The sequence below is a fragment of the Raphanus sativus genome, chromosome 5 (genome assembly GCF_000801105.2).
Source record: "Raphanus sativus cultivar WK10039 chromosome 5, ASM80110v3, whole genome shotgun sequence".
NCBI lineage: Eukaryota > Viridiplantae > Streptophyta > Magnoliopsida > Brassicales > Brassicaceae > Raphanus > Raphanus sativus.
In genome coordinates this window covers 38,530,890-38,556,427 of record NC_079515.1, presented here as the reverse complement: position 1 = coordinate 38,556,427, position 25,538 = coordinate 38,530,890, and the positions used below count along the sequence as shown (strand labels likewise).

The 25,538-nt window shown below is 38.3% G+C and overlaps 10 protein-coding genes across 13 annotated transcripts; 5 read left to right on the top strand and 5 right to left on the bottom strand.

Annotated features, from left to right (window-relative positions):
- Positions 1-267: 267 nt before the first annotated feature.
- LOC108863349 (uncharacterized) lies at positions 268-1,375 on the bottom strand. The gene is made up of 2 exons (XM_057011044.1): positions 1,262-1,375; positions 268-1,164 (listed from the first exon to the last, which is right to left on the bottom strand). The coding sequence occupies exons 1-2, from the start codon at positions 1,267-1,269 to the stop codon at positions 750-752; spliced, it is 423 nt and encodes a 140-aa protein (XP_056867024.1). The 5' UTR covers positions 1,270-1,375; the 3' UTR covers positions 268-749.
- Positions 1,376-2,368: 993 nt separating this feature from the next.
- Positions 2,369-3,572, bottom strand: LOC130512625 (probably inactive leucine-rich repeat receptor-like protein kinase At5g48380). Its single transcript, XM_057010796.1, has 2 exons — positions 3,457-3,572; positions 2,369-3,258 (listed from the first exon to the last, which is right to left on the bottom strand). Exon 2 carries the CDS (start codon positions 3,251-3,253, stop codon positions 2,477-2,479), a length of 777 nt encoding a protein of 258 aa, XP_056866776.1. The 5' UTR covers positions 3,254-3,258; positions 3,457-3,572; the 3' UTR covers positions 2,369-2,476.
- A 1,234-nt stretch (positions 3,573-4,806) lies between these two features.
- Positions 4,807-7,509, bottom strand: LOC108863348 (formin-like protein 10). Its single transcript, XM_018637742.2, is given in 4 exon segments — positions 4,807-5,579; positions 5,662-5,915; positions 5,986-6,004; positions 6,006-7,509. Coding segments are annotated over 4 exon segments (2,268 nt in total). The 5' UTR covers positions 7,404-7,509; the 3' UTR covers positions 4,807-4,982.
- Positions 7,510-8,532: 1,023 nt separating this feature from the next.
- LOC108863252 (peroxisomal membrane protein 13) lies at positions 8,533-10,488 on the bottom strand. Its single transcript, XM_018637622.2, has 5 exons — positions 10,246-10,488; positions 9,738-9,989; positions 9,315-9,664; positions 9,137-9,229; positions 8,533-9,060 (listed from the first exon to the last, which is right to left on the bottom strand). The coding sequence occupies exons 1-5, from the start codon at positions 10,256-10,258 to the stop codon at positions 8,836-8,838; spliced, it is 933 nt and encodes a 310-aa protein (XP_018493124.1). The 5' UTR covers positions 10,259-10,488; the 3' UTR covers positions 8,533-8,835.
- Positions 10,489-10,536: 48 nt separating this feature from the next.
- LOC108863253 (uncharacterized) lies at positions 10,537-12,971 on the top strand. The gene is made up of 7 exons (XM_018637623.2): positions 10,537-10,891; positions 11,143-11,242; positions 11,328-11,390; positions 11,856-11,973; positions 12,090-12,172; positions 12,255-12,316; positions 12,406-12,971. Exons 1-7 carry the CDS (start codon positions 10,674-10,676, stop codon positions 12,515-12,517), a joined length of 756 nt encoding a protein of 251 aa, XP_018493125.1. The 5' UTR covers positions 10,537-10,673; the 3' UTR covers positions 12,518-12,971.
- Positions 12,972-13,181: 210 nt separating this feature from the next.
- Positions 13,182-14,339, bottom strand: LOC108856378 (heavy metal-associated isoprenylated plant protein 16-like). The gene is made up of 3 exons (XM_018630161.2): positions 13,912-14,339; positions 13,723-13,801; positions 13,182-13,634 (listed from the first exon to the last, which is right to left on the bottom strand). The coding sequence occupies exons 1-3, from the start codon at positions 13,915-13,917 to the stop codon at positions 13,321-13,323; spliced, it is 399 nt and encodes a 132-aa protein (XP_018485663.1). The 5' UTR covers positions 13,918-14,339; the 3' UTR covers positions 13,182-13,320.
- Positions 14,340-15,240: 901 nt separating this feature from the next.
- On the top strand, positions 15,241-17,719 carry LOC108856376 (arogenate dehydratase/prephenate dehydratase 2, chloroplastic). The gene is made up of 12 exons (XM_018630159.2): positions 15,241-15,519; positions 15,628-15,695; positions 15,814-15,906; positions 16,002-16,202; positions 16,288-16,368; positions 16,449-16,544; positions 16,628-16,705; positions 16,788-16,877; positions 16,990-17,042; positions 17,151-17,232; positions 17,333-17,409; positions 17,504-17,719. The coding sequence occupies exons 1-11, from the start codon at positions 15,318-15,320 to the stop codon at positions 17,390-17,392; spliced, it is 1,104 nt and encodes a 367-aa protein (XP_018485661.1). The 5' UTR covers positions 15,241-15,317; the 3' UTR covers positions 17,393-17,409; positions 17,504-17,719.
- A 153-nt stretch (positions 17,720-17,872) lies between these two features.
- On the top strand, positions 17,873-19,336 carry LOC108856377 (uncharacterized). Of its 2 annotated transcripts, none has more exons than XM_056986413.1 (4): positions 17,873-18,034; positions 18,115-18,205; positions 18,307-18,693; positions 18,918-19,035. In XM_056986413.1, the coding sequence occupies exons 1-4, from the start codon at positions 17,928-17,930 to the stop codon at positions 18,960-18,962; spliced, it is 630 nt and encodes a 209-aa protein (XP_056842393.1). In that variant the 5' UTR covers positions 17,873-17,927; the 3' UTR covers positions 18,963-19,035. The 2 variants fall into 2 exon arrangements, with proteins under 2 accessions (XP_056842393.1, XP_018485662.1); XM_018630160.2 differs by lacking the exon at positions 18,918-19,035 and adding an exon at positions 19,065-19,336 and having other exon boundaries at positions 17,876-18,034.
- A 142-nt stretch (positions 19,337-19,478) lies between these two features.
- Positions 19,479-23,287, top strand: LOC108857790 (zinc finger protein CONSTANS-LIKE 9). Of its 2 annotated transcripts, none has more exons than XM_018631803.2 (4): positions 19,479-21,052; positions 21,636-22,321; positions 22,400-22,683; positions 22,766-23,287. In XM_018631803.2, exons 2-4 carry the CDS (start codon positions 21,659-21,661, stop codon positions 22,893-22,895), a joined length of 1,077 nt encoding a protein of 358 aa, XP_018487305.1. In that variant the 5' UTR covers positions 19,479-21,052; positions 21,636-21,658; the 3' UTR covers positions 22,896-23,287. The 2 variants fall into 2 exon arrangements, with proteins under 2 accessions (XP_018487305.1, XP_018487304.1); XM_018631802.2 differs by having other exon boundaries at positions 21,633-22,321.
- Positions 23,288-23,798: 511 nt separating this feature from the next.
- Positions 23,799-25,141, top strand: LOC108857176 (transmembrane emp24 domain-containing protein p24beta2). Of its 2 annotated transcripts, none has more exons than XM_018631125.2 (5): positions 23,799-23,963; positions 24,104-24,301; positions 24,396-24,582; positions 24,659-24,766; positions 24,851-25,141. In XM_018631125.2, the coding sequence occupies exons 2-5, from the start codon at positions 24,104-24,106 to the stop codon at positions 24,982-24,984; spliced, it is 627 nt and encodes a 208-aa protein (XP_018486627.1). In that variant the 5' UTR covers positions 23,799-23,963; the 3' UTR covers positions 24,985-25,141. The 2 variants fall into 2 exon arrangements, with proteins under 2 accessions (XP_018486627.1, XP_018486626.1); XM_018631124.2 differs by having other exon boundaries at positions 23,800-23,959.
- The last annotated feature ends 397 nt before the right edge of the window (positions 25,142-25,538 follow it).

The following is a 25,538-nucleotide window of genomic DNA, read 5'->3' as shown; positions in this document are numbered from 1 at the left end:
TAAGCGGTAAAGATCTTGGACAGCCAAAACCTGTTCTGAAATTTATACGGCATAAACATTATAAGTAAAATTTAATTCAAATCTATATCAGTTCACTAAAATTTGAAGGCGAGGGGAATGTTTCACTAGGATTTGTCCAAGACCGGACCAACCGTATGGACGGCACATGTTTTCCTGAACTGAGCTTTTACAATCTTGTACAAACTATATATATTTTCAGGCCAAGAAAGATCCCAGCAGCTTGATATGGCCCTAAAGGAGATGATGAACATTCCAATCATTTCTCCATTAATATCAATAATGATATCCAAAGTGTAAGATAAATAGAGTCCAATGCTTTCCCTCAATTGAATAAAACAACAAAACACACAGCTTCATTTGTGTTCATGAAACAAAGAAATATAGAGAAGCTGTTTTAACCAAAAAAACAAAAAGAATTAAAGACTACATTGGCCAATCAAAATAAAGCCAGTGAATTTAGAACTTGAATAGTGGGGCTCACCATTACAAAATCATTTTGTCTGTATAATCCAATGCTGATGATTTGGATAAGTTTCACTGCCAGAAAGCATAAATAGCAGTAGAGATATAAACCAAGAGAGCAGAGGAAACCAACGACACCAGCGTTGCAACCGCCTGAGCCGAAGACTCACTGCCGCAAGAGAGCAACCCTAGACGGATCTGAATCACGTTAACCATAGACAGCATCAGGAACAGACAACCCATCACAGATCCGACAGCAGACGCCATCATTCTTTTTTTTTTTTTTGACAAATAGACGCCATCATTCCCCATCTCAGAACCTTGATGTTGATATGAGCTCTGAAAATCTCGTCGACGTCTTTGCTGTTGAGGAGGTTCAGGGCGAGCTTGAGACCCTGAGCTACGAGAGAGGAGAAGAGGAAGAAGCTGAAGGAGACGACTTCGAAGACCAGCAGCTTCTTTGCCACGTCAGCGCTCGCGTCGCAGCTGGATCGGAGCTCGAGGCTGTGCTGTCCTGGAGTGGCTATGGAGAGACCTACGAAGACGGCGATGGTGAAGAGAGAGTTCACGTTGACGAGTCCGTCGAGAGCGCTTACGTGGACGCTTGTTGTGGTGTCGGAGGAAGTTGCCGGTGACGTCATTGTCTCAACGGCGGTCGTGTAGTTAGTTTTCGGCTCAGATCTGCTCGGATAAAGAAGAAAACAGAGGAAAAACAGAGTGAATATCTAAGAAAGGCAGATTGAGTACGGAGAGAGAGAGAAAAAGAGTTTAGCTTTACGCTTCCATCGAGGAATCTAGTTCTGCGGATGCTTTTGCTTTTGGTCGGAGATTAGTTGGAAGTAACTGAGATGGATTGTCTTAAAAGAGAGTTTTTTCAGACCATTTAAAAGAGAGTTTTAAATGTGTTCAATCTGTTTCAAAAAAAAGATGTATTCAGTCAAATTAAATAGGGTAATTTGGATGAATTAAATTTTGGTAAGTTTCAAAATGACTTTCTGGTGAATTTAGAAAATGTCGTTACGAGTTTTAAATTAAAATCATCATCATAGATTCATAGGTAATCACTCGAAAATTTAAAATCATGAATAATAATAAAAAAAAATGTTAATATATACTTATCTTAACACTAACAATAACAATAGCAGAGCTGCTTCTGCTTTTGGAAAGCAGTTTAATCCATTCCTCAGTCCCACATGGATGTAGCTTGAACCACGGCTGTCCAAATACGCATGCTCCTGGAGTTTGATTGTTGCACTAGAGATTAAACATCAAAAACAACCACAAGCACATTAAACGAACATTGTGGACTATTTTTGAGAGGTATACCTCGTGTTATAATTGTCCATTTAGATTCCAATTAAAAGACTAATAGAGCTCGAGGGCAGATCTTTTTTGATAACATCCAAAGAAAGAGGTTGTCCTTCTAAATGACAAACAAAGATGATCATCTTCAAACCAAACAATAAAGCAATCAAAAGTTGCAGAACTGATAGTGTAAACGATATGTAAGTCATATATAGTACTGTGCTTCATCTTTAGCAGTATTGAAGTAGACAGCCTTTTTTCCATGTTTTTAACACTTTGTTGAGATTGGTTGGTGGTAGATTTGTTTTGGTCTGAAAACATCAACGCACAAAATATGTTAAGCTTTGAAGATGTAAGTATCCTCTCAATGGCTTAGCTGTGATGAAAAGCTTTGAAGATGTAAGCATCACTACATTAGAAACTGAGGGTTAAAGCTCAACACCACCAAAGAAGAAAATGAACCAAGTTGGTTATATTAGTAAGCGATGACGCGTAAACCGTGAGTTAAGTTAGGCCTCCACGTGGGAAAGTTTGTTAAAAAAATAATATAAGAAAGCTTCCCACTTGTTAGCTGCTTTCTTTTGTTCAAAGACTGCAAAGTTAAATTTATTTTGGGGTTTGTTACATGACACGATAAGTATGTGCGCTAAAGATACAATAAGATTCACAGAAACAACTGGACTTTACTTTAACGTCTTCTTGGTCGTTGATTCTGTTTCCTGCCATCATATAACCAGCCGTAGCATGCACCTACAGGGAAAAATGCAGCTGCAGCAATGTTGGCTGCGATAATGGCTATGGAATAGAAAGAGCGGCAGGGATCCAGCGGCAAACCACATAGATCCGGATTGTCATCAAAGCTCGAGAGAGATATGTTCTTAGTGGTGAATTCTGGAATGGGGCCTATAAGATCATTGTCGGCCACTGAGAACTGTAGGAGTCGTGGACTTGAGGCTAACTCGGACGGGATGCTACCCGTGAACCGGTTATGATCAAGCAAAAGCGTGTTTAAGAAGGACACGTTTGGCAAACTAGCAGGGATGTTACCAGCCAAGTTGTTGTTGGAGAGGTCTAGAGTAACAAGATATGGAAGAGATGAGAATGTGTCTGATGGAAGAGTGCCAGTGAGGTTGTTTCCAGTAAGGTTTAGACTCTCCATGAACGAACATAACTTAACACCACTAGGAAACTCTCCCTCCAGACCAGACCCGCCAAGATTGATGCTTAGCACCTTATTAAGGTCACTACGCCAGCAATATACGCCAAAGAAGCTGCAGATATAACCGTCACTGTAGTTTCCAAATACCCAGTTAGACAGATGTGCATGGGGGTCCTTAAGCTGGGACTTTAAGCTTCTCAGGCAAGTTATGTCGGACTTCATTGCACGGGTCAAGCTAGGGAGCAGTAACACCCAGAAACCGCTCCGGATGAAAATGACACAAGCTAGCTTAGCAACCAGCATCATATAACCTGAATAGTAAACCAACCCAAAAATTAAAGAAAAAACATACATACAATTTATAGTAGAATCAAAATTCAAGAAATCTTAACAGCTAAACCACACATTCGAATCTAGCGATCAAACCATTATGACTCGACTTCGAAATGATGAAACTTCCAGAAATAATGAATCACAAGTAACAAAAAGCCTGAAACTAGAAGACTCACCTTATAAACTCAGAAGGTCGTTGAGCTGAGTATCTTCTTGATAGCAAGAAGAAAGACTGAGCAAATCACGTGGGTTGGGTGTGGTTTTGGAGAAGACTATAAGACACTATAAGAACAAGTAGTAAATAACAGAGAAGACTGAGTCAGTTGACCAAACAAACAAAAAGTCTACTTTAAAGCGTGGTAACGCGGTGCACCAAAAAAAACATGATTAACGTTAAGAAACTGTTACAGTTTCTAAAGAAAAATAAATAAATTAATATTATAATTATGTATTATTACTTTAAAAAAATAATATAACCAATAATCAAATGACAAATATAGTGAAACATCTATAAATTAATAATGTTGGGACTACACCAAAACTATATTTTTTTTATTAATTTATAGAGATACTAATTGAACCAAAAACTCATTTTGAGACTACAAAATTATATTAATTTATAGAAATATTAATCTATCGATTATTAATTTAAAGAGGTTATATTGTATGTAGTTGAGGTTTTCTAGGTTAACTTAAAAGTTACTAAATGAAAACTTATCTTTTTTCTCTTTCATCAGTTTTTATTAATTTTTTTTTTGTTGAGATATTGCTTTAATAAATGTTAGTGATGCTCTTAAACTTAGGTGACAAAGTTCACCTTTTCCAATCAAAGAAAATAAATATCAGTAATTTGTTTTAATTTGATTAAAAAATTCGGATATATAACTCTATAACCGATGTATATTAATATGTAATATTCGTAAAAAAAATTCAAATCACAAATACTTAATAATTAGTAAACACATATCTACTCCAGTCCATTAAATTCATGTATTTAAAAACTATATATAAAATTATTATATTTATATTTAATTTTCTAGCATTTTTATTTATTAAATTAATTATTTAGTTATTAAAATATCAAAATAAATAATATTTACTTTTTAAATAGAATATTATTAATTCAGATATTTTTGATTTTGTAATTTTTATTTTATATACACTTATGAAATTAATTAATTATCCGCTTAAAATATATAGTTTTTTGATATCTAGACAGTGAATATAATTATTAATCGAATAAGATCAGAAAATTAAATATTTATTTAAAAATAAATCAGATCACAAATATATTTAAAAATCTAGATATTCGATCACAAATATATTTAAAAATCTAGATATTCCATCCATGCCCACTCCTAACTGGACATGTCTTGATAGCCATTAGCCACCGTGATGCTACGCACCTTGATATAAACAAGTTTCAGATATCATATCAAGGAATGATTCTAATCTTATTAGTTTCATCACTTGTAAGAAATACTAAATTCAGCTATAGATCAGTTACGTGATATAAGATGAGAATATGATTACAAGCGATTAAAAGAAAGATATGATGGAATATAAAATGTCTTCAAGCCACTGATGTTTGTAAAACTTGCACCCCCTCTAAATACGAATAATATAGCTTCCAAACGATTAATACATACACAAAAATACATAACTACTAAGGCAACACAAATTCATCATGAGTCTTGGAAACCTAAGCCAGAGTACTCCCTTCTTTACCAGCATCCATCTCCTTGCATACTTCATCTAGAATGGTCAGAAAGTCACTCACAATCACGAATACTCTCAACACCTGAGCTTCCTCCTTTTCTGAATCTCCATGGAAATACTCTGTGATCCCTTTCACTGAAGAGATCACAGAACCTTCTATTGTCTCAATCTTTTTAATCTCCTCAACAGCTGTTTCCAAGAACCGTGTCATCGACTCTCTGAACGTCCACCACTCTTGTTCTCCCTTATCTCCATTCTCACCATTCAGTAGCAGAAGAACCTCACTAACTTTCTTGACTCCTTGATAAATCTTGAACACTTCGCTTCTCAGAACACCATAGTCCATTTCTGCAGCTTTCTTGACTTCCACAAATACTGAACTGAGACTTCCAACAGCTTGTAACCCTTTGATACCTTCTGATTCTATGATGTTGTGTACAACAGAATGCAAGACAGTGGTTCTTCCAACAAGCTCAAGGAGAGCCTCAAGTTTGAAGTCATGAGCACTTAGTCCTCTCTCCCAGACAGCTTCAAGAAGTTTCAATAACGTTTTGGTGTTCCTTAGCTCCTCACAAGCAGCCTGCCCAAAAGAATCAAATAGACATATATAAGCTTACAACAACACATTTGTCTCTTTTTAAAATTCAGCTTTTATTATATACCTGTATAACCCCAAATGATCGTTTCAAGTGTTCAATCTTGGAACCAAAAGTAGCAACAGAGAGTAAAGCATCAACCCGTTTGAACACAAAAGGCACATTAAGAAGTTCCTTGAGAAACTTCTCTGATGGGGCGAGCTTGATCACTGAGTCCTCCTCATCATCACTATACCTTTTCAACTTCCTTTCTTCTTCTTCACTCAGTGCTATTCTTGATAAACTCTCAAGAAGCTCAACTCCAAGTGCTTCGTAGTGACCTGATTCCATATACAAGTCAAATTAAAACTCAATTTAATTGAACTAAGCTTTGTAAAGTGATGATCTTACCATCCCTAAGGGCGTGAAGATTGAAGAACATCATTTGTGGTGAGATCATCAAGCGTTGTAAGTAGAAAAGCAACACTCTGACACTTTCTTGGATCTAAAACTCTGTTTTCTTGATTAAGCATTGGAAGATCACAGCTAAGACTTCTTCTCTGCTTTGGATTAGCATTTGAAGAGTTGAACTTAACACCGTCCCACGTGTTTTTCCGACAAGAACTTGGTCGGAAAGGCAGAGGCTTTGCTCGTTCTGTTTTCGCTTCCCAACAACTCTGTGGTAACTCCGAGAAAGATAGTGTTTTCTTTCCAGGCTTCTGAGCCATAAAAGACTGTGACGGCGGGACAAGAGAAGGTGCTGGCTCCGGCGTAGGAGGCGGTGGCCGTCGTGGAGGAGGATGAACATGAACTGGCGCCGATTCAGAGATGTCGATGCAAACATCTCTAGCTGGCGACGAAGAAAGGAACAAAGACTTGACATTACGGCTGAGATCGTTCCATCTCGGCGGCGGCGAAGAAGTTTCGAGAACCTTCCGGAAGAAGAAACGTTCCGGCGTGGTGGAGACCGAAGAGTACATAGAGGAACGAGCGTAGTACGCGTCTGGAGTCTTGATCGGACCTCTCTCCGGTGAGGTAGAAGCAGAGGAGACTCGTGGGAAGCCTATGCTCTGGTTCCAGAGGCTGAACACTCTCTTGTCGTTTCTCACCTGTCTCTCCGGCGGCGGCGAGATCATGGCGGGAAAATCAGAGGTTGAGGAGGGAGAGGGAGAGAAGTTACTGTAGGGGTTGAGTCTCTGTTCTCGTGGCTCTTTACAGGAGTAGAAGTCTTCTTCGTCGTCGTCTTCCTCTCGGAGGAAGTTAAGAGCCGGCAATGGCGGGAGAGGAGAGATCTCCGGGGAGTCAGGTTTGACGAAACGTGATCCGGAAGGAGAAACAGAGAGTTTGTTATCAGTTGTGTTTCTTGGAAGGGGACATGGAGGAGCTTGTTCTGATGGGTTAGTTTCAGAAGAAGCTAAGGTCTTGGATTCGCCTTTGAAATTACCGGTTTGCCCTCGCCACCTTCCGTAGAGAAACAAGGCGAGGATGATAGCTGTTGAGGCGGCGAGGACGGCGGAGATAACCGGGATAATGAGTGTTCTTGAAGCAGTGTGTTGTTTTGGGGAGCTAGGGAGGACGAGCGCGGAGATGTTCGCCGGAAATGTGAGGTCCGCGGGGGCGGGAGGAGGAGTCGGAAGAGGCGTCGGCGGAGGAGGAGAAGGAGGAGGGGAGGGTGAGCCGTAAGCTGGGAAGAACGGCAAGCCGCCGGTTACAGGAGCTTGTGAGAGGTGACGGCGAGTGAAAGTGATTGGTGAGGCGCAAGATAAGTGAGGGGAAGCGCATGATAGCATGGAGACGATGATGAAGATAACGTAGGGAAGCTCTTCCATTGTTGGAGAGAGAGGTTTGTGTGTTCTGCAATGCGCACTATCTGAGGAAAGAGGATGAAGAGTTAGTGACACTATAGTTAAGTGTAAAAAGATAAAAAGAAAATTTAATATATACATATATTGAATTTAAAGTAAAATCTATGTAAAGTGAAACTGTAGAGAAGAACGTATGTGAAATGCAATAATTACGTGAAAACAACAATTCTGGGGACCTCTCCTTTTCAAAAAGAATCTTTTTGACTTTTAACGTCTTGTGTACTAGTATCTTTTGTCTTTCTATGCAAAATGATTATTAAAGGTGATGACACCTTTATCTACGAGGAAAACAACTAATAAGATAACATTTCTACTGCTAGACTGGATAGATATGTTACCTACAAAAAGAAAAGAGGATCAAGAATCATATGCGAACACAAATTCTTAGCTGAAGACTTGCGCTATACATTAGTGGAGGAATTAATATGCAAAAGTCCAATTACTTCACAACATCCAAGGAGACAACCCTTCTTCACCCACGGTCTTGATACGAGATTCACTCTCCTCCTCATTTGAACTACAATGTAGTTTAGTGGCTCTTTTTTCAACTGTTTTTTTTTCAAACGGGATTTGAAGAAGATGTGGATGATGAATCACATCACTAACTTATGAATATCCATCCAGATAACAGAATCTTTTGGTTTCCATAACTACACATTAGTTTACACAGTTGAGACAAGTTACCTGACGTTATTTTTAAATGTTAGTGAAAAAACATGAGCAAATGTCGGATCCAGACAAAAGCTACTCATCATGTGAGCAAATGTCAAATCCAACAGAAACAAGTCCCATCCTAGAATATATCAGCTGGCTTCACAGTCTAATTACGTCTATTCCATGAGCATTTTCACCAAACGTTTTTGTTTTCCATCTTTAATATTATTACCGTTGTGGGATATATGACACTCAAAGAGTCAGGAGACAGAAAAAATTATGGTTATAGGACCACTAGGGAGACTGTATTCACGAGGATGAATCATCCAGCTGTATTTGATATTGTCATGTGTTAGAACAATGTGGTGGTCTGTCCGAAGGCAAACCGCAAATAAAGGATGTTGTACCGATCAACACTGTTGTTTCAAATCCAGTAAAAAAGAAGAATAGAATCCAATAATATTATTAAAGGAATACACAACAGATATGTCTTTTAGAAACTCTTTTACAACTTCACTTTCCATTTTATTGAGTTCGACATAAATATCTGCAACTTGTTTATCACATAAACAGAACACTGAGAAGAAGAAGAGACTCGATTTGTAAACAAACATCAGGCTTTAAGTACAACAACAACCCAATCTGCTTAGGAGGCCGCTGCACAATCTACTCATAACCAACTGATTACCATTTGTGTATGCATAGCAACGTTTGAAGGATTTGGTTTAGTGAAAGAAGCAACTTAGTTACCCCATACATTATCCCAACCACCACCGCCACCACCTGGTGCAGCCCCGGCTTTAGGACCCTCGATGTAGTTCTGGTTTCCATGTGGCTGGTGTGGCAAAGGGAGTCCATTAGGTCCTCGTGGCGGCTGCTGCATCTTTCTAGGCTTTGTTCTCACCCCAAGCATACGCAATACAAATCTTGCTAACTCTCCATATAACATACCACCACGATCAAATAGCTGAGTGATGACAAATGGTCAACACTTGGACAACAAAACCAAGACAAGTTGATAATAGAAAGTAAAAAAAAGGAACCTGAAGAAGGGCAGACATGAACATATGAAAAGCCTGTGTGTTTTGGTCTATCAGCATCGCTACACGGCCAAAAAAATTCACAGCACCTTGCATCTGTCATCAACCAAAACACAAACCACCTTCAATACAGAAACTCTCTAAACCAAACCAAAACAAAACACGATGGGATGACCAATACCACACGGAGAAATGATATCCAGAAGCCTGGTGGAGATGGAGGCTGATTAAAAGGATCATTTGGATCTTGACCACCATAAGGACTCATCCCCATTCCCATCCCCATACCCATACCCATCCCTGTCCCCATACCCATACCATAACCACCACCAAAACTACTGCCGTACATCCCACCACCACCACCATACATACCTGAGCTTCCATAGAGACCACCACCGCCATAACCTCCTCTATTATACATGCTGCTACCACCATACATCCCACCCCCATACGACGAACCATACCCACCTAGTCCTGAACCATACGTACCAGATCCATACCCAGAGGTCATACCTAGGTTTGAACCATAACCTGCAGTACATAAAATTATTTAGCAGCAGTATTAGTCACAAGAGACCAGTAACACAACATCTTCTACACGTACCACCACCGTAAGTGCTTCCATAGTTCTGCTGCTGCTCCCAAGGCCTACTCGGCACAGGCCTACTCAGTCCATTCATTGTACCAGCAGCTGTGTTAGTCCTGTTAACAGACGAAACCAGCTCACCAGGATTCGCCGTGCCAGAAGCCTCAACGGAATCAGCAGTGCTGGTATTCGAAGGAGGCCTGAAAGGCTTAGGCCCAGCAGATGCGTTGTTGTTCCCTTCTTGTTCCCAAGGCTTAGGAGGACTTCCACCTTACAACGTTTGAATACCACAAAGGAATTGAAAAAACAGAGCATTCTAAATTGAATCAAGACGAGATCCACAGTGTAAAAAAGAGATCAAATTGATTGATTACAGCCCTAATTGGATCACGTATACGACGAAAGGTTGTTACTTTCATAGTTTTTCGAAGCGGAGAAACAACACGAGCGAACAGAGTTGCAGAAGGATGATTTGAATCCGTGAAAGATTTAGTAGAAAGGCGAAAGATTTACGAATCAAACTAACCTGATGTCGCCATGACGGAGAGGATTCGAGATATTTTTTTTGGTAATCTCCGACGCCTTACCTCAAGCGCGGAGAGAGAGAGAGAGAGAGAGAGAGAAGACAGATGAGGAGGGACCTCGAAATGAGAGGAGAAAACAAAAGGATTACTTTCTTCTTTTAGGTTATATTATATTTCAGCCCCTATAGTTCCGATCTTATCCAAAAAAAGCCACCTAATAACTAAAATAGAAAAGAAAAGCCGATAAAGGATAAATATGAAATTTTAAAAATTTTATTACAAAAGATTCCATTAGTAGGCGGTCGGATTATTATTATCTCTCCAATCTCTTTCTCTTGGTTCTTGTCCCGGCGCAGTCTTGTCTGAATCCCGGAATTGTCCGAATTTGACACTCTTCTGTGTTATCTTTGAGGAAAGGAAGCGGATTTTGATGGCGGCGAGTGCGAATCCGCCGGGGAACAATCAGGAAGGTTCGTCGGCGGCTCAGAAGGTGACGTCTTCATCTCCGGCGAATGGTGCTGTGGATAATGGTGGTAATAAGGCGGCGGTGGATAATTCAGAGACGATAAGCGCGTTGAGGCATAATCCAGGGATCTCTGTGGATTGGACTCATGAGGAGCAATCTCTATTGGAAGATTTGCTCGCAAAGTATCCTCCTTTCTATCGCTTCTTCGTTTTTGATGTGAAAGTATCTGACTTTAGCTGTGTCTGAATTGTTAGCAGTGGTCTTTTGGATGTGTTTAAAGTTTTTTCTTTTTTTTTAATGTAGTTTCAGGTTTAAATGATATGTATTGTGATTTGATTGGAGTATGAGTGGTATATATATATATATATGGCTAGGAGTTTTTTTTTTGTATGAGTCTTGTTAATGATTGGTGTTTATATATATATATATACAGGTACGCGTCAGAGCCTACAATTGTTCGTTATGCCAAGATTGCGATGAAAATGAAGGATAAAACTGTTAGAGATGTTGCTTTACGTTGTAGATGGATGACTGTAAGTTTTATCAGTTTTTGCTACTTTTCTTAGTTACTCTTCTTCACTGTTGGCTTTATTCATTAGTTGATTGATGGATTTACAGAAAAAGGAAAATGGAAAGCGTAGAAAAGATGATCATTCTTCAAGGAAGAGCAAAGATAAGAAAGTATGTTGAATTTTGATTCATGTGCGCGGTTTTTTTTATACTAGCGTGAAGCATGGCCGGTCCTGAGTGTATAGGCTAGTGAAGCATTGGTCTATTACCCACAAAAATTTGGGGAAAAATTATATATATAAACGTCCCCAAAATTTAATAAAATTAAAGTTAATAATATTCATATTGAAGGAAAAAAAAACGTCCCCAAATTTGTAAAAAAAAAAAAAAAAGTTTAAACCATTAATAAATTGTCTGTACTCTATAGCTTCACAATCTCTGGGGCGGTGATAGCCATAGTGAAGCTATAAATAAAAGGAAGATTGGGTTCTTCTAGTGTGTAACTACTTGAAATTTTAGCCATTAACTTGTGATTTTGGATGGTTAAAGTTCATTGGGCAATGTGTCGTCTTATGATGTGTTTAGAAGTCTAAATCAGCAAATGAATATCTCTGTCTTCACATATTTGCTTGGCAGGAAAAGACTACAGACTCTTCAGCCAAGTCCTCATCTCACATGAATGTGCATCCGAATGGTCCTTCATATCCTCCTCCTATGATGCCTTTAGATACTGATGATGGTATTTCATATAAAGGTTTGATTTTTGTCCAAGAATCCTAGTTTTTCTTTTTTCTTTTTTCTTTTGAGGTTAAATTATCTTAGAATGGATTAGAAGAAACATTAAATGGTGTCTTCTTGTCTTCTTTGCAGCTATTGGTGGCGTGAGTGGAGATCTTCTCGAACAAAATGCTCAGATGTTCAACCAAGTTTCCACAAACTTCTCAGCTTTCCAGGTGAATGCAACTTCCCACTTTTCCAGCTTGTATAGTTCGCTGGATTTGTTTCTTCTCAGAGACTGTTTCTTCCCATTTGCAGATACATGAGAACGTCAATATCTTGTGCAAAGCGAGGGACAATATCCTCTCAATCTTGAACGAGTAATACGTTCATTCAATATATCTATAGATGATGATCATTTCTATGTCATTCTTTATTATCTACTTGATTGAACAATTTGTTGTTGCAGCTTGAATGACTTGCCAGAGGTTATGAAGCAGATGCCACCTCTTCCTGTGAAGGTGAACGAAGAGCTGGCTAATTCAATCCTCCCTCGCCCGCCCCATCAAAAGAAGTCGTGATGGGTTACTATAGAGCCCATCTATGGTTTGGTTCTGACCAAAAAAGGTACTCTCTTCACACACACCAGGATCAGTGAAGAAAAGGAAATAAATCGTGGGATGTAGAGAGAGTTCCCACTCGTAATGGATGATGAGATGCAGGTTTTCTACTTGCCATAGAGTTACTACTAGTCTCTTCTGCAGTTTCAGTCGTCTCTGGATGTTTTTTTTTTTTTTTGTTTTTTTAGCAAATGGTGAATTGATACATGTGAGTAGAGTTGTATTGTGTCGTTTAGGATGTGAATAGATTTCTACTGTTAATGGTAAAAGTCTGTGTGTAAAATTGGTTTCAAGCTGAAAGGTTTTGAGATTCCATGAGCTATATCCTCCTACAGATGATGCTGAGATGTTAGCTTAGAAGGAAATGAATGTACTCATAAATTTTCTTGTATTAATAAAATATTTGTCTTTTGAATTCGTTTTCTATGTATAGGTAGAACAAAGAAGTTTTGTTACATTAAGAACAAGAGTAAAAACATTTGTCGTGTGAAGCAAGTTACCTTAATGAACATTAGAGAACCTTTCTTACATCAAGAAATTATGGTGGATACTTCTTGTGTCGTGGGAAGGTTATTATTCTTGTTTGTACTCTCTCTTTAAAAACTCAAAACATCATATATTTTGAAACAACATAAACTTCTAAAACATCTTATATTTGAAATGGAGGGAGTATAACAATTTACTAAAAATGTATAATATATTATTTTAAATATCATAATATACAAGTACTAAAGAACACTGTGTTGTCTCTTCCATTAGTCTTCTCACATGATATTGCAATTGGGTTCTTGATTGTAGACGGGTTCCTCGGTATAGCCCTTCCCGTTATACCCGTAGGGATCACACGGGTGTGGATAGGAAGATGGCACACCATATACGGCATAATGCCATGGTTGATAACATGGCTCTGGTTTTTTCTCCTCGGGTTTCTTGGGTGGTTCAACTTTGTTTACGCTTACAAGCTCCGCAAAGGCTACCTTCTTTCTTAGTGTGTTGGTTAGACAGATCATATCGACTTCAACACCGGTCACTTCAATCTGGTTCCTGTGATCTCCCTTTATTTCCGCACCTGACACGCCTATAAAACCATTGCAATATTAGCTCTTTTCGATTCTGTAAAAATTATGAGAATTGAATTCTGTATGGTTTTCTAAATCGTTGTTAACCTTTGAACTGAACGGCAGTTTTCATTGCCTTTGCTCGTGTCTTATCATCAGTCATAGAGACTCTTATCAGGATCTTTTGCTGCACACGATTAGAAAACCTCTTTAACATAACAAGAGAAGACTCTTTCAAACACACACACACACAAGAGAGTATCCAAGTTAGTACTTGTTATTGAGTAGCATAAATACCTCCATGTTCTTGTCTTCTTCACGCCCGGTATTGTGAATGATCAGAGATGATTAGCTTGAGAGTTCGCTTTATATATTCGTTGGGACTTTGCTTAGAAGTTGCTGGGTAAGTGGTTGGTTTTATACTTTTTAAATTTGTTCTATGAGTCATAGTCATGTACCAACGGAATAGGATAGTTTGAATTTCGACTTCATATCGTTCCCTTACGTGTTTTATTGGTTCTAGTTGCCGACTTGGACAAGCTTATTGTCAGCTCTTTATATTATAAAAAATCGTTGTTTGATTGGGTCAAATATTAATATATAGTATATACCGTTGTTTAATAGTTTTTATATTATATGTATAATGTATGGCTCAGAAATATACGTCTGGTTAATATCTGCACAATGATGATTGATAAATTATTAAAAACAAACCAGTTGTGCTTACGTATAAACAAATTTCAAACACTATAAAAATCCGTTTTTTTATTGCGTCAAAAAGTTAAATAGGTAATATTTTTGGTGAAGAAGGTTTTATATATTACGTATGGCTCAAGAATTATAGTTTAAAGTCAATATCTGCATTAAGATGATTAATAACTTTATCACCCAGTTGTGCATATACGTAACAATTAATGGAACAAGTGTGTCCAAGAGTCTTGGTCTCTCCTCTTGGGTGTATGTTTCCCTCTTTCTTCCTACTTAATCAAAAAATAAGATTGGTTTGACTGCTAACCTGTAATCAATTTGTATTTAATCAAATACTATATGCTTGACCTGCAATATGTATGGTCGGTAGTCATATTCGATATTCCAGTTTTATGAAACAGTCAAATCTAAAAAACAACAACAAATGGTTCTAGTTGTCTAACCAGTGTGAGTCAGTGACAGTGGCTGCACGAGAAAGATTGCTCAACTCATTATTGGCATCAACAATCATAAGTAACAGTTTTAATATTCAAGCTTCTTAACCAGATAGAATGTATAATATTAAGCACATCAGATCATATCTTTTTGGAGGATCATACCAATATATGCCTCTAAAAATATTTTTTTTCAACATATATCAATATATATAAACAAATACTCTTTCAACATATAGAACCATAATTATTGTTTCTAATCAAATAAAAACAACAACAACGTATACCTTAACACAAGCATAAAATATTGATGTTTGAAACATTTATCACAAACCTCAAATCAATAAAAAGGAAGAATAGAAATAAAAGGTTTCATGGGCCGATATAGTATAGCCCATTAACATAATTGAAAGAAACCTTTTCTAGTGAATAATAATGTGGCCCACTATGGTCAACTCCCATAAATGCGTCTCATCTAATAAACGCCGTAAAAAAACTGTCGTCTTCTGATTCGTCTCTCAGTTTTACTTCTCTTCTTCATCCTCCGTGACGTCGACATCAATGGCGGTGCACACTGTTCGATTACCCGCCACTCATCTCCACACCGGAACTACCTCCAGAAACATCTCAAAATCCAACGGCAATCCAAACGCCATCATCCGATCCAGCTTCAGACCTTCGCAGCGACGCCGTTTCACATCCCTATCGGCGTCACTCCGTGAAGGCAACGAACATGGCAAAGAAGACTCACCTCTCCTTCCTAGTACGAATTCGAATCCAACTTTCCTGAGACATTTAGCATAGGACATTGTTGATAACGGATGTGTTTGTCTTTGTGTTCTGTCTGTTTTTAAAAAAAAAAATATATCAGAGCCGTTATCATCAAACCAGCTAGCGGAAACCGTCTCTAACGGCTCCCGTGTTCGTGTAGCCTATCAGGTAATTAAATAAATAAAAAAATTACTATGCAGTAATTGCTTTACAGGGGATTATTGATTAGGCGGACCGATTTTTTAAAATATTAATCGTTTCGTTTACGTCCGAGGTTATATAATAGGGAGTAAGAGGTGCGTACAGTGAGTCAGCAGCTGAGAAGGCATATCCAAATTGCGAAGCTGTTCCCTGCGAACAGTTTGACACTGCTTTTGAGGTTTTTGAAATCTTTACACCAACGACAACTAACTTTTTGAGCCTTGGTTTTTTCTATTACACCACATCGAAAAACTTTGTTCTTCGTTTTTTTAGGCGGTTGAGCGGTGGCTTGTTGACCGAGCGGTATTGCCGATTGAGAACTCTTTAGGTGGAAGCATCCATAGAAACTACGATCTTTTGCTGAGACACAATTTGCACATTGTTGGGGAAGTCAAGTTAGCTGTTCGTCACTGTTTGTTGGCTAACCACGGTGTAACTCTTGACGGTCTGAAAAGGGTGTTAAGCCATCCACAGGTATAGTATTGTTAGATTCTTTATTTTTTTTCCCCGTCTCTCTTAGTATGAAACTAAAAGACTTGGACTTTGCTTTTGGGGTCAGGCTCTTGCTCAGTGTGAAAACACGTTGACTAGATTGGGATTGGTGAGAGAAGCAGTAGATGACACTGCTGGTGCTGCAAAGGTAAGTTCTTCATTCAAGTAATGATTGATTAATATAATACTCGTTAGCTTTTAACTATAGGAGCTTATTAATTTTTGCAGCTAATTGCATTCGAAGGTTTAAGTGATGCAGCAGCAGTTGCTAGCGCCAAAGCTGCTGAGATATATGGATTAAATGTAGTTGCTGAAGATATCCAGGTTTATAGAGTTTTCCAATGCCTTTTTTTACCATGATTTTACACTTGTGGTTTTATTTGATTTGTGAAGTTCAATCAATTTAGGATGACTCTGATAACGTTACAAGGTTTCTGATGCTCGCAAGGGAGCCTATTATACCTGGAACTAACAGGCTTTTTAAGGTGAGAGCTCCCAAGTCCCAATTTTAATTTTGGCCATTTGTTCTTTCTCTGATGGATAAGTTTGACTTTGATCTTCTTGTAGACAAGTATAGTTTTCTCGTTAGAGGAAGGACCTGGAATGCTTTTCAAAGCACTTGCCGTGTTTGCACTTAGGCAAATCAATCTCACAAAGGTCAGTTAATTAGTACATTCAAATCTTCCTTTTTCAATTTGTGCCACCTTTGTTTGTTTGAAGGGAGTCTGGTTCTCATCGGTAACAATCAGTTCCTTGTGGGTTTGGTCAGATGGAAAGCCGGCCTTTAAGGAAAAACCCTCTACGAGCATCTGGAGGGCTAAAGTAACTTCCCCTCACAAACCCACTCACTTTGACTCTTGTACCATATCTCGACAGTTTCTGAACCATGATGAAGGATTTTCTCTGTTTTTTTCTTTTGTTGCATGGCAGATACTTTGATTATCTTTTCTATGTGGATTTCGAAGCATCTATGGCTGATGAAGTTGCTCAAAACGCACTTAGGCATCTCGAGGTAAAAACCTTTGGCTTTTTTTTTCTTTACTTGGTCTGGAAACACACACGGTGAAGTAGAATGTAACTAAGTCTCTTGTTTTTTTTTTTAAATCTCACAGGAATTTGCTACCTTTTTGAGGGTGCTGGGAAGCTACCCAGTGGACACTACAATGCTCTAATTATTCCCAACAACAAAGTTAGTTCATTGGTTTGCATTGCAAATTACAGAACAAAACATCAAATCTCTGAGACTGTCAAAACTCACCTACTTCATTTTTTTTCTTCTTTAGGACCTGAAAAACTATGTTACGCAGATCCATAGGGTGACGTCCGAGGAGTCACCAGTGCAACTTGCGAGACCCTGTGATTGCTCTTGTGTCTCCAGTTTCTCTTTAAATATTCTGTTTCTGTTTTGCACTGTTTCTTCTTTAGAAGATGAGGCTTTGTTGTTTTAGAAGTAAAGAATAGTCAGATATCAAAAACAAGAAGGAAAGAACCTATATACTTTTGTGTTCTATTGCATCCTTTAATAGAGACTGACGATGGCCCAAAATTGAATTAATACAAAACTTAATGTCAATTTCATCAGTATTTAGAAAATAGAGGGACTATAACGCCAAAAAAAAAGTTGCGTCTTGCGCGATAAGCTGAAACAGCTCGCTGAATCCTCAGAACTCAGAAGCTTAGATCAAACACTCTCTTTCGACGACGGCGATGAAAGTAGCGGAGAAGATTGTTCTCCTCTGGAAGGACTCCGATGGATTCGCGGCGACCATCGCCGATGCTTTGAACCCTAATCCAACCTCCTCTCTTCGTAAACTGTAAAAAAACTGATTCCTCCTCCCTCTATTTCCCCAGCTCGTCTTTTTCGGCTCACTAACACTGTAAAATTCATCTGCAGGGAAGAGCAGATCCAGCTTCCGTTGGTTAATTACGGCGTCGAAGACGGCGGGAGCGTCGTTCACTTCGTAGATGAAGACGGAGCTTACCAGGTTTAAATCGAGTTTTTGCTTATATGAGAGAAGTGAAAGTTAGTTATTGGCTCTCTATCTATAGTTAAGCTGAAGATTGACTGTTAATTGTGGTTTGTTAGGTCTCTGTTTTTCTGTTGCGAAGCTATGAACCTCCTGCACTAGTGTGTGCAATGAACGAACTGCTTGACATGATTACAAGGGAAGCAGCATCGACTATTGTGGCTCCTTTCTTTGTGCCGGCATCTAAGCTTAAGTTCAATAACAAGTCCCTTGAAGCAAGCAGCAGAAAAGTAGCTAGTCTTCGTTACTTTCATGTTGGTCCAGAAACAGAGGCCGCCAGGCTGTTTGCTACTCGCGTGGAGAAACCGCCGCCGTTGATGCAGATCCATCATGAGCCTTTGTCGTGCTTGCTTCATCTAGCTCGTGTCAAATGCTTGCCTACATCTATTCTCATAGGGCAGAGAAGTAGTGGCGTATCTCATAAAGCACTAAACGAAGAGCTTCAGGTAACAGTTTTCTTAATGATTGTATATCCACTCGTAGGCCATGTTCGTTTGGCAGTCGCTAACGACCAGAGTCAGCGACCAGCGGCTGCGACTTGATGTCGCTTGTTCGTTTGATTTTCGCGCGACGCTACGATTTTCAAGTTTTAAGGTTTTTGATCGCAGAAATTTAATTTGATCGCTAAAATTTCAAGTCGCTGATCGCTAGCGACTGGTCACTGCCACAGGTCGCAAAGCTAGTGACATTAAAACGAACAAGTTTTAGTCGCTGAAACTGGTCGCCAGCGACTGCCAAACGAACAGGGTCGTACACTGTCTGTTGTCAAATTTGAGAGAAGGTGAATTTCAACTTAATGTGTGATTTGTCATCACAGGTGATCCATGAAACAGGGGAGCTTGTGGCTAGTTGGACCGGATTGACTTTTGAAAGAGACGGGATCAAGTGGAACGCATCAAAGACATCAAAAGAAGAAGAAAGTCCATGGCGAGCTCTTTACGGTTAATCTTCTCAGGTCAGGTCTTTTTTTCTCATGGCCCAACACTGTTGCTATAGTATGGGCTTGGATCTTTGCACGTTATTTCCCATATTGTTGTAGCTCTTTGTTAAGACTTTTTTGCTCAGCTGAATCAAAAAAACATGTCACTATGCTTTCCTCTTATGATTTCTTTAAGAAACTATTTTTTTCAGCAAATCTTAAAACCTTAACATTAAGCATTTAGTGGTTCTGGTTTAAAAGGCTAGGTTGTGTCAACTCATGGGATATTCTCCTTATGTCAAACAGCTAATGATATCGTCCTAGGAGTGGGATATTTTAATATTGTTATTAATGATTTCTGATTGGTGGGAGTGGCATGTATAATTGAGAAAAGTGTGGTGTTACGTTTTAAAAAGACACTCATGGAATAGTAAGTTAGTAACTAATGTTATCTAAGAAAAATAAGTGAGTGCCGTCAGCTCTTATTGGGGAAATGAATACGATTGTTTTTGTACGATAGTTCGGATCGTCTTAGAATCTTATCCAACTCACATTTCAGCATCACATTCAATATCTTGTTCCTTTTCTTTTTCTTTTCCCAATCTTTCAGTGCGTTTTATCTTCTATCCTCTTTTTTTTCTTTCGTCATCGTTGATTAGTGTTTTTCACGTTTCAAGCAGATTTTTTAATGATTATCCAATTAAGTTCATGATGTTTCTAGCAATAAGTTATTTTTTTGAAGTTACTATTTTTGTGATTCGTTTTGATTAAACACTAACCTTAAAGCTTGGGTTCCTCTTGTTTAGTTCTTCTAATGTTTTATAAAATTAAATTAAAAGCCAACCAAAAACGAAAAGAAAATAAAACGATTATTGAAGATATATATGAGCAAATAAAACATAAGTTAGGTACATAACAAAAAAAAACATAAATTAGGTACAAATTGTACAGGGTACAGTATATTTATATAGAAAATACTTGTATATAAGGCGAGATTGAATTTTCAAACACTTGTATAACATTTGTTTTGTATTAAAGTTAAAAAGTTCTAATGAAATTCATCCAGAACTAACAAAGATTTTCATCGCATGTTCGTGTTTTCCTTTTTTTTTTGGTTTACATCCCTTGCAATAATAAATTCATTACTATTTTTAAAAAAATCTTTCTGGTCTCATCATCGTATACGTATCTAACTTACCTGATACTCCTTGGTTTTGCCTTTCTTTCCCATCGAAAATATCTTGTGTTTTCCTAATCCAAAGATATTTTATTATACGCCCACCGGAAAAAGGAAATAAAGATATTTTGGTTTTCTTGCAAGGTCAAAGCAAATAAAAGATATTTATCATCACTATGGCGAGCAAATGCAAAAACAAATAGTATACACCAGAAAAGAGCGTCTCTGATTCGTCGAAAAGCATCGGAAAAGCGAACGCTTGAGAATCCCATTATGGCAGAAAATAGCCACTTGGTGCATTCCAAGTCGCGAGTACACTGTTTCCCCTACTCGCAGTAGTACCAGAAAACATAAACCCTTTTATATTTAGACACATCTGTGGGGTCCATGAAAAGTCTCTTGCTTTCACTATAAATACGACAGGGACCCAACGTACCCTACACCAAACTTTTTTGCACTTTGTTGTAATAAAAAATTAGGCACTTTTGATTTATTGTCAGAAGCAGCCTACATGCCCCTTTGCGGAACACCCACCCATTCTCTATCCATTCATTTTCCTAACTTAAGAGAGAAAGAAAGAGAGAAGCTGAATAAAAGGTTGTGTAAGAATCTCGGCTCTGTTTCTAAGGATCTGTGTGTTTGTCTTTTAAGTTTCAGCGATTCAACTTGAGAAGATAGATAAGTAATTCAGAAGATCTTGTCTTATACGGTCAGTTCTTTTCCTCTTCTCTCTCTGTCTTTTAGTTTTTTCTTTTTTTTTTTAGTGTTCTTATTTTGATGTTAGCGTCTTATCACTGTTTCTGTGTTGAAGGGTTGATCCCTCTGTTGTCTATATGTGTTGAGTTGTGTTGAAATTGGATCTTCGATCTCTTCGTTGATGATTGTGATGGTAAAAAGCTTTCACTATTCATAAGAACTATATATTGAGATTTGAACTATAAATGAAACTTAAAAAAAACAGTAAAATTATTGATCTTGTGAGGTTGGCCTGAAGCTTTTTTTTTTTACTTAAGAGTTTGATTAATATCTTTTGTGGGTTTTTGCTCTCTGTGTTCATATGAAAGCTCTGATTATCGATTAGTGTTAACAGTAAAATATCATGAAATAGGTTTCTGATTATGCTTCTCCTTTGGTTATTAATTCTCCACCTGTTTATAGAAATACATCACAACATATATTCAGACATTACATTTATGCCTTCTTCATGTCTTGCTTTTATTGAACCATGTGTCTTGTACTTTTCTTTTTAATCTAATTTAAGAATAATAATATTACGTTCTTTTAAACAGCAGAAATTAAAAATCTGGTAAAGAAGATGGGTTACATGTGTGACTTCTGTGGTGAACAAAGATCTATGGTGTACTGTCGATCCGATTCAGCCTGTCTCTGTCTCTCTTGTGACCGGAGTGTTCACTCCGCTAACGCATTGTCCAAGCGACATTCTCGTACACTTGTCTGTGAGAGATGTAATGCTCAGCCTGCAAATGTCAGGTGTGTTGAAGAAAGAGTCTCACTCTGCCAAAACTGTGATTGGTCAGGCCATAACAACAACAACAACAACAACAACTCTTCTTCAAATGATCACAAGAGGCAAACCATAAGCTGCTATTCTGGTTGCCCTTCAAGCTCTGAGCTCGCCTCTATCTGGTCTTTTTGCTCGGACTTACCCGGAGAATCCGCTTGTGAACAAGAGATGGGTATGATGAATATAGATGATGATGATGAGGATAAGAAAGATGTCGCCGTTGGCTCCTCTTCAAAGCCTGATGAAAACAGCTCTTGTTATGGTTTGAAGGATGTTGAAGTGTGTGAAGATGACTTTTATGGGAACTTGGGTATGGATGAAGTTGACTTGGCTCTTGAGAACTACGAAGAGCTCTTTGGAACAGCCTTTAACGCCTCGGGACAGCTCTTCGGACAAGGTGGAATCGATAGTCTTTTCCAGAAACATCATCAAGCAGCAGCTGCAGCTCCTGAGGTATGTTTTTTTTTTCCATTGTGACAAAGAGATTGCATCTCTGTGTGATTCTAATGATATGATCTTGTTAATCTCCAGAGAGGGAGTACGGTGCAGCCAGATGAGAGCAATGACTCGTTCATGAGTTCTAAAACGGAGCCAATCATTTGCTACACGTCGAAGAACATATCATTCTCTGGAGTCACAGGAGAAAGTAGTGCTGGAGATTTTCAAGAATGTGGTGCATCATCTTCCGTGCAGCTCTTGGGAGAGCCACCATGGTATCCTCAAACATCATCACAGGATAATAATAATGCTTGTTCACATTCAGTGACCCGTAATAACGCGGTTATGCGGTACAAAGAAAAGAAGAAGGCTCGCAAGTAAGTACTATACTGCAATACATGCACCAGTGAAGTAAGTACAAGTGTTTTGTTAAATGAGACATTGTGTCTTTTTTTTTAGGTTTGATAAGAGAGTGAGGTATGCTTCTCGGAAAGCAAGAGCTGATGTGAGAAGGCGTGTAAAGGGGAGATTTGTCAAAGCTGGTGAAGCGTATGACTACGACCCACTCACCCCAACCAGAAGCTATTGAGTGGATTCTTCTCCTTGAGAGGGTAAACAAATGTAGGTACAGATGGCGGGAAAATCGAAACAAGAAAGGTTTTTTTGACTTATGGAGAGAGAGAGAGTTCTCAAAGTCAGAAACAAGACTCTACTTCTCTGGTTTGAGAAGATACTAAACTGGTGATCATTGTAAGCAATCATTCATTCTTGGGATTTAATCTTTTTTTTGGCTTCAAAAGCTTCAATCAATTTCCATGAGTTTTGTTCTCTTGGTAGCCAAATGGTTTTTGGCAGGGAGATTTAGGGAAGATTTTTTTTTTTTTGAACAAATGGGTAAAGATTAAACAATATGATTGTATTGTATGACTTCTTTCAATTTGTATGTATGCTTAACTATAAATGCTCTCTTTGTTTTTTCTCTATGCATTCCTGTAAATTAAAGACAGTATCCAGAACCTATCAGACAGAGTTATGTGATAACACAAAGTCTCTTGTAACTAACTGACTGGTTCAAGCTTAACGTTTGTGTCAGCGTTCAAGAGATTTTCCTTAGCGTCTTAACAGTTTTTATAGAGACCCATTTGTTTGTTTTTTTTTGTCTTTCCACGGCATAGATTTAGATGGGAGTCCTCTACAAGCTGCAATTAAATCTAACTAGATCAGTCACTCAGGGTAATACTCTGCTATGGTTATCAATGGGTGAGTGATATATGCTTAAACAGAGAAAAAAAAATTATATATCGAAATACTATTTGACATGTTATTGTATTAAGCTCTCCCAAAAAAAATATATCGGTTGTGATGTGGCAAAATATAAATGGTTCAAAGGTATACTAAAACCAATGAAATTACGCCACGCAAGCCCGCTGACTAAGTAACTAAAAGAAGAAACAAGCGACGTCGTTCGTTTATAGTTAATGATGTTGTCTGGTCACGAAACTGCCCCTCAGTCAAAACAGGCCCTCTCCATCCTGTCCGAATCTGAACGAATTCGCTCTTCTTCTCCGATCAATCTCCCTAACTTTTTTTTTCCCTTGAGACACTCATCGAGTAGGTTCATTGTTCTGTTCGCTCAATTCTCAGATTTTGAAAGTAAGTGAGTCCCTCTTGCTTTTTCTATTGAAATCGAATCAATTCAATTGGAAATGGTGAATCTCTCTAATCAAGTGATTCTTCTTTACGATTGAATTACGTTTCGTTATTTGAAAAAAAAATTCAAGATTTTATCTGTGGCAGATGAATTTGAAGGCTACGATCCTATTACTAGGGCTCGTGTGGAGCTTCCAGGCAGCGTTAGGTATCAGATTCGTGATAGACAGAGAAGAATGCTTCTCCCACAAGGCTGAATACGAAGGCGACACGCTTCACGTCTCTTTCGTCGTTATCAAGTCTGATTCTCAATGGCATTTTAACGAGGATGGTGTAGATCTTGTGGTATGACTCAATCCTTTGTAGACAATGCTTAGAGTCTCCATTGTTGAATACTGTTTAGATATTGAGTGAGATAAAACCATTTGTTTGGAAACAGATACATGGCCCAACAGGGGAACAAATTCATGACTTCAGGGAACAGATCAGTGCCAAGCACGACTTTGTTGTCCAGAAGAAAGGAGTTTACCGTTTCTGTTTCACAAACAAGTCTCCTTATCATGAAACCATTGACTTCGATGTCCAGCTTGGTCACTTTGCTTACTACGACCAGCACGCAAAGGACGGTGAGGATTATTATCTTGTTTGGTTTTGTTTGGGGTGTGTTTAGTTATTAGGCTTTGTTTTCTTTTTTGTGTGCAGAGCATTTCACTCCCTTGATGGAGCAAATATCAAAGTTAGAGGAGGCTCTTTACAACATCCAGTTTGAACAGCATTGGTTAGAGGCTCAGACCGATCGTCAAGCCATTGGTAAGTAACACTCTTTTCTATAAGACCTATTTTGGTTTTTGTTTGTTTACGAGTTTTTAATATTGGTTATTCTTCTCGTTGCAGTGAATGAGAACATGAGCAAAAGAGCAGTACACAAAGCTTTGTTCGAGTCGTTTGCATTGATTGGTGCAAGTGTCCTCCAAGTCTATCTCCTGCGTCGCTTGTTTGAACGCAAACTCGGCATGTCTCGTGTCTAAAAGCTTTTGTCTTTAGCTCTTAAGAACTTATTCTGCCTCATAAGTTTAAAATGTACCAGAGTATCTTTTTTACTTGACTCCTTTTACAGACACAATCGAAAGATGTGTTGTTTTTCTTCCCCATATGTTAAAGAAACAATCAGTTTTTTTTTCTTTATTAACATAAAGCTGTTTCTGACAAGCTAGGACTTTCGTTTGATCATTGAAGTAGTTGTTTCTTGAGGATAGATCATTTGGTTGAAACATTGGAGACGGTGAACTAGTATGTTTCAGGTGTGTGAAAGGTTAATGAAGAAGTGCATTTTTGATGGAATCACTTCATTATAGCATTCTTTTTACAAGTTATTTAAACCAATCCTAGTTAAGTACTCTTCAACACCCTGAAGAGGGCAAACCTTGGAACTCCTGCTGAGCTATGTCCCATCTTGAAGATGCTGCTTACAAGTTACAGGATTACTTATAACAAAGGTATCCTAGTTTCCCTAGCTACGTATTATATATATACATCAATGTCTTGAGGGAACCAAAGGTTGAAGATATGTTTGCAAGGATGA

Coding starts and splice junctions, on each gene's coding strand:
- LOC108863253 (XM_018637623.2), top strand. CDS start 10,674: ATGGCGGCGAGTGCGAATCCGCCGGGGAACAATCAGGAAGGTTCGTCG. Junction 11,974..12,089: donor TGATGGTATTTCATATAAAG/GTTTGATTTTTG, acceptor TCTTCTTTGCAG/CTATTGGTGGCGTGAGTGGA. Junction 12,173..12,254: donor CAAACTTCTCAGCTTTCCAG/GTGAATGCAACT, acceptor TCCCATTTGCAG/ATACATGAGAACGTCAATAT.
- LOC108863252 (XM_018637622.2), bottom strand. Junction 9,230..9,314: donor GGATATCATTTCTCCGTGTG/GTATTGGTCATC, acceptor GGTTGATGACAG/ATGCAAGGTGCTGTGAATTT. Junction 9,061..9,136: donor TCATGTCTGCCCTTCTTCAG/GTTCCTTTTTTT, acceptor GTCATCACTCAG/CTATTTGATCGTGGTGGTAT.
- LOC108856378 (XM_018630161.2), bottom strand. Junction 13,635..13,722: donor AACTGCCGTTCAGTTCAAAG/GTTAACAACGAT, acceptor ATGGTTTTATAG/GCGTGTCAGGTGCGGAAATA.
- LOC108856376 (XM_018630159.2), top strand. CDS start 15,318: ATGGCGGTGCACACTGTTCGATTACCCGCCACTCATCTCCACACCGGA. Junction 15,696..15,813: donor GTGTTCGTGTAGCCTATCAG/GTAATTAAATAA, acceptor GTTATATAATAG/GGAGTAAGAGGTGCGTACAG. Junction 16,878..16,989: donor GGCAAATCAATCTCACAAAG/GTCAGTTAATTA, acceptor GGGTTTGGTCAG/ATGGAAAGCCGGCCTTTAAG.
- LOC108856377 (XM_018630160.2), top strand. CDS start 17,928: ATGAAAGTAGCGGAGAAGATTGTTCTCCTCTGGAAGGACTCCGATGGA. Junction 18,206..18,306: donor ATGAAGACGGAGCTTACCAG/GTTTAAATCGAG, acceptor GTGGTTTGTTAG/GTCTCTGTTTTTCTGTTGCG. Junction 18,694..19,064: donor CACTAAACGAAGAGCTTCAG/GTAACAGTTTTC, acceptor TTGTCATCACAG/GTGATCCATGAAACAGGGGA.
- LOC108857176 (XM_018631125.2), top strand. CDS start 24,104: ATGAATTTGAAGGCTACGATCCTATTACTAGGGCTCGTGTGGAGCTTC. Junction 24,302..24,395: donor AGGATGGTGTAGATCTTGTG/GTATGACTCAAT, acceptor GTTTGGAAACAG/ATACATGGCCCAACAGGGGA. Junction 24,583..24,658: donor CGACCAGCACGCAAAGGACG/GTGAGGATTATT, acceptor TTTTGTGTGCAG/AGCATTTCACTCCCTTGATG.
- LOC130512625 (XM_057010796.1), bottom strand. CDS start 3,253: ATGATGCTGGTTGCTAAGCTAGCTTGTGTCATTTTCATCCGGAGCGGT.
- LOC108857790 (XM_018631803.2), top strand. CDS start 21,659: ATGGGTTACATGTGTGACTTCTGTGGTGAACAAAGATCTATGGTGTAC. Junction 22,322..22,399: donor CAGCAGCTGCAGCTCCTGAG/GTATGTTTTTTT, acceptor GTTAATCTCCAG/AGAGGGAGTACGGTGCAGCC. Junction 22,684..22,765: donor GAAAAGAAGAAGGCTCGCAA/GTAAGTACTATA, acceptor CTTTTTTTTTAG/GTTTGATAAGAGAGTGAGGT.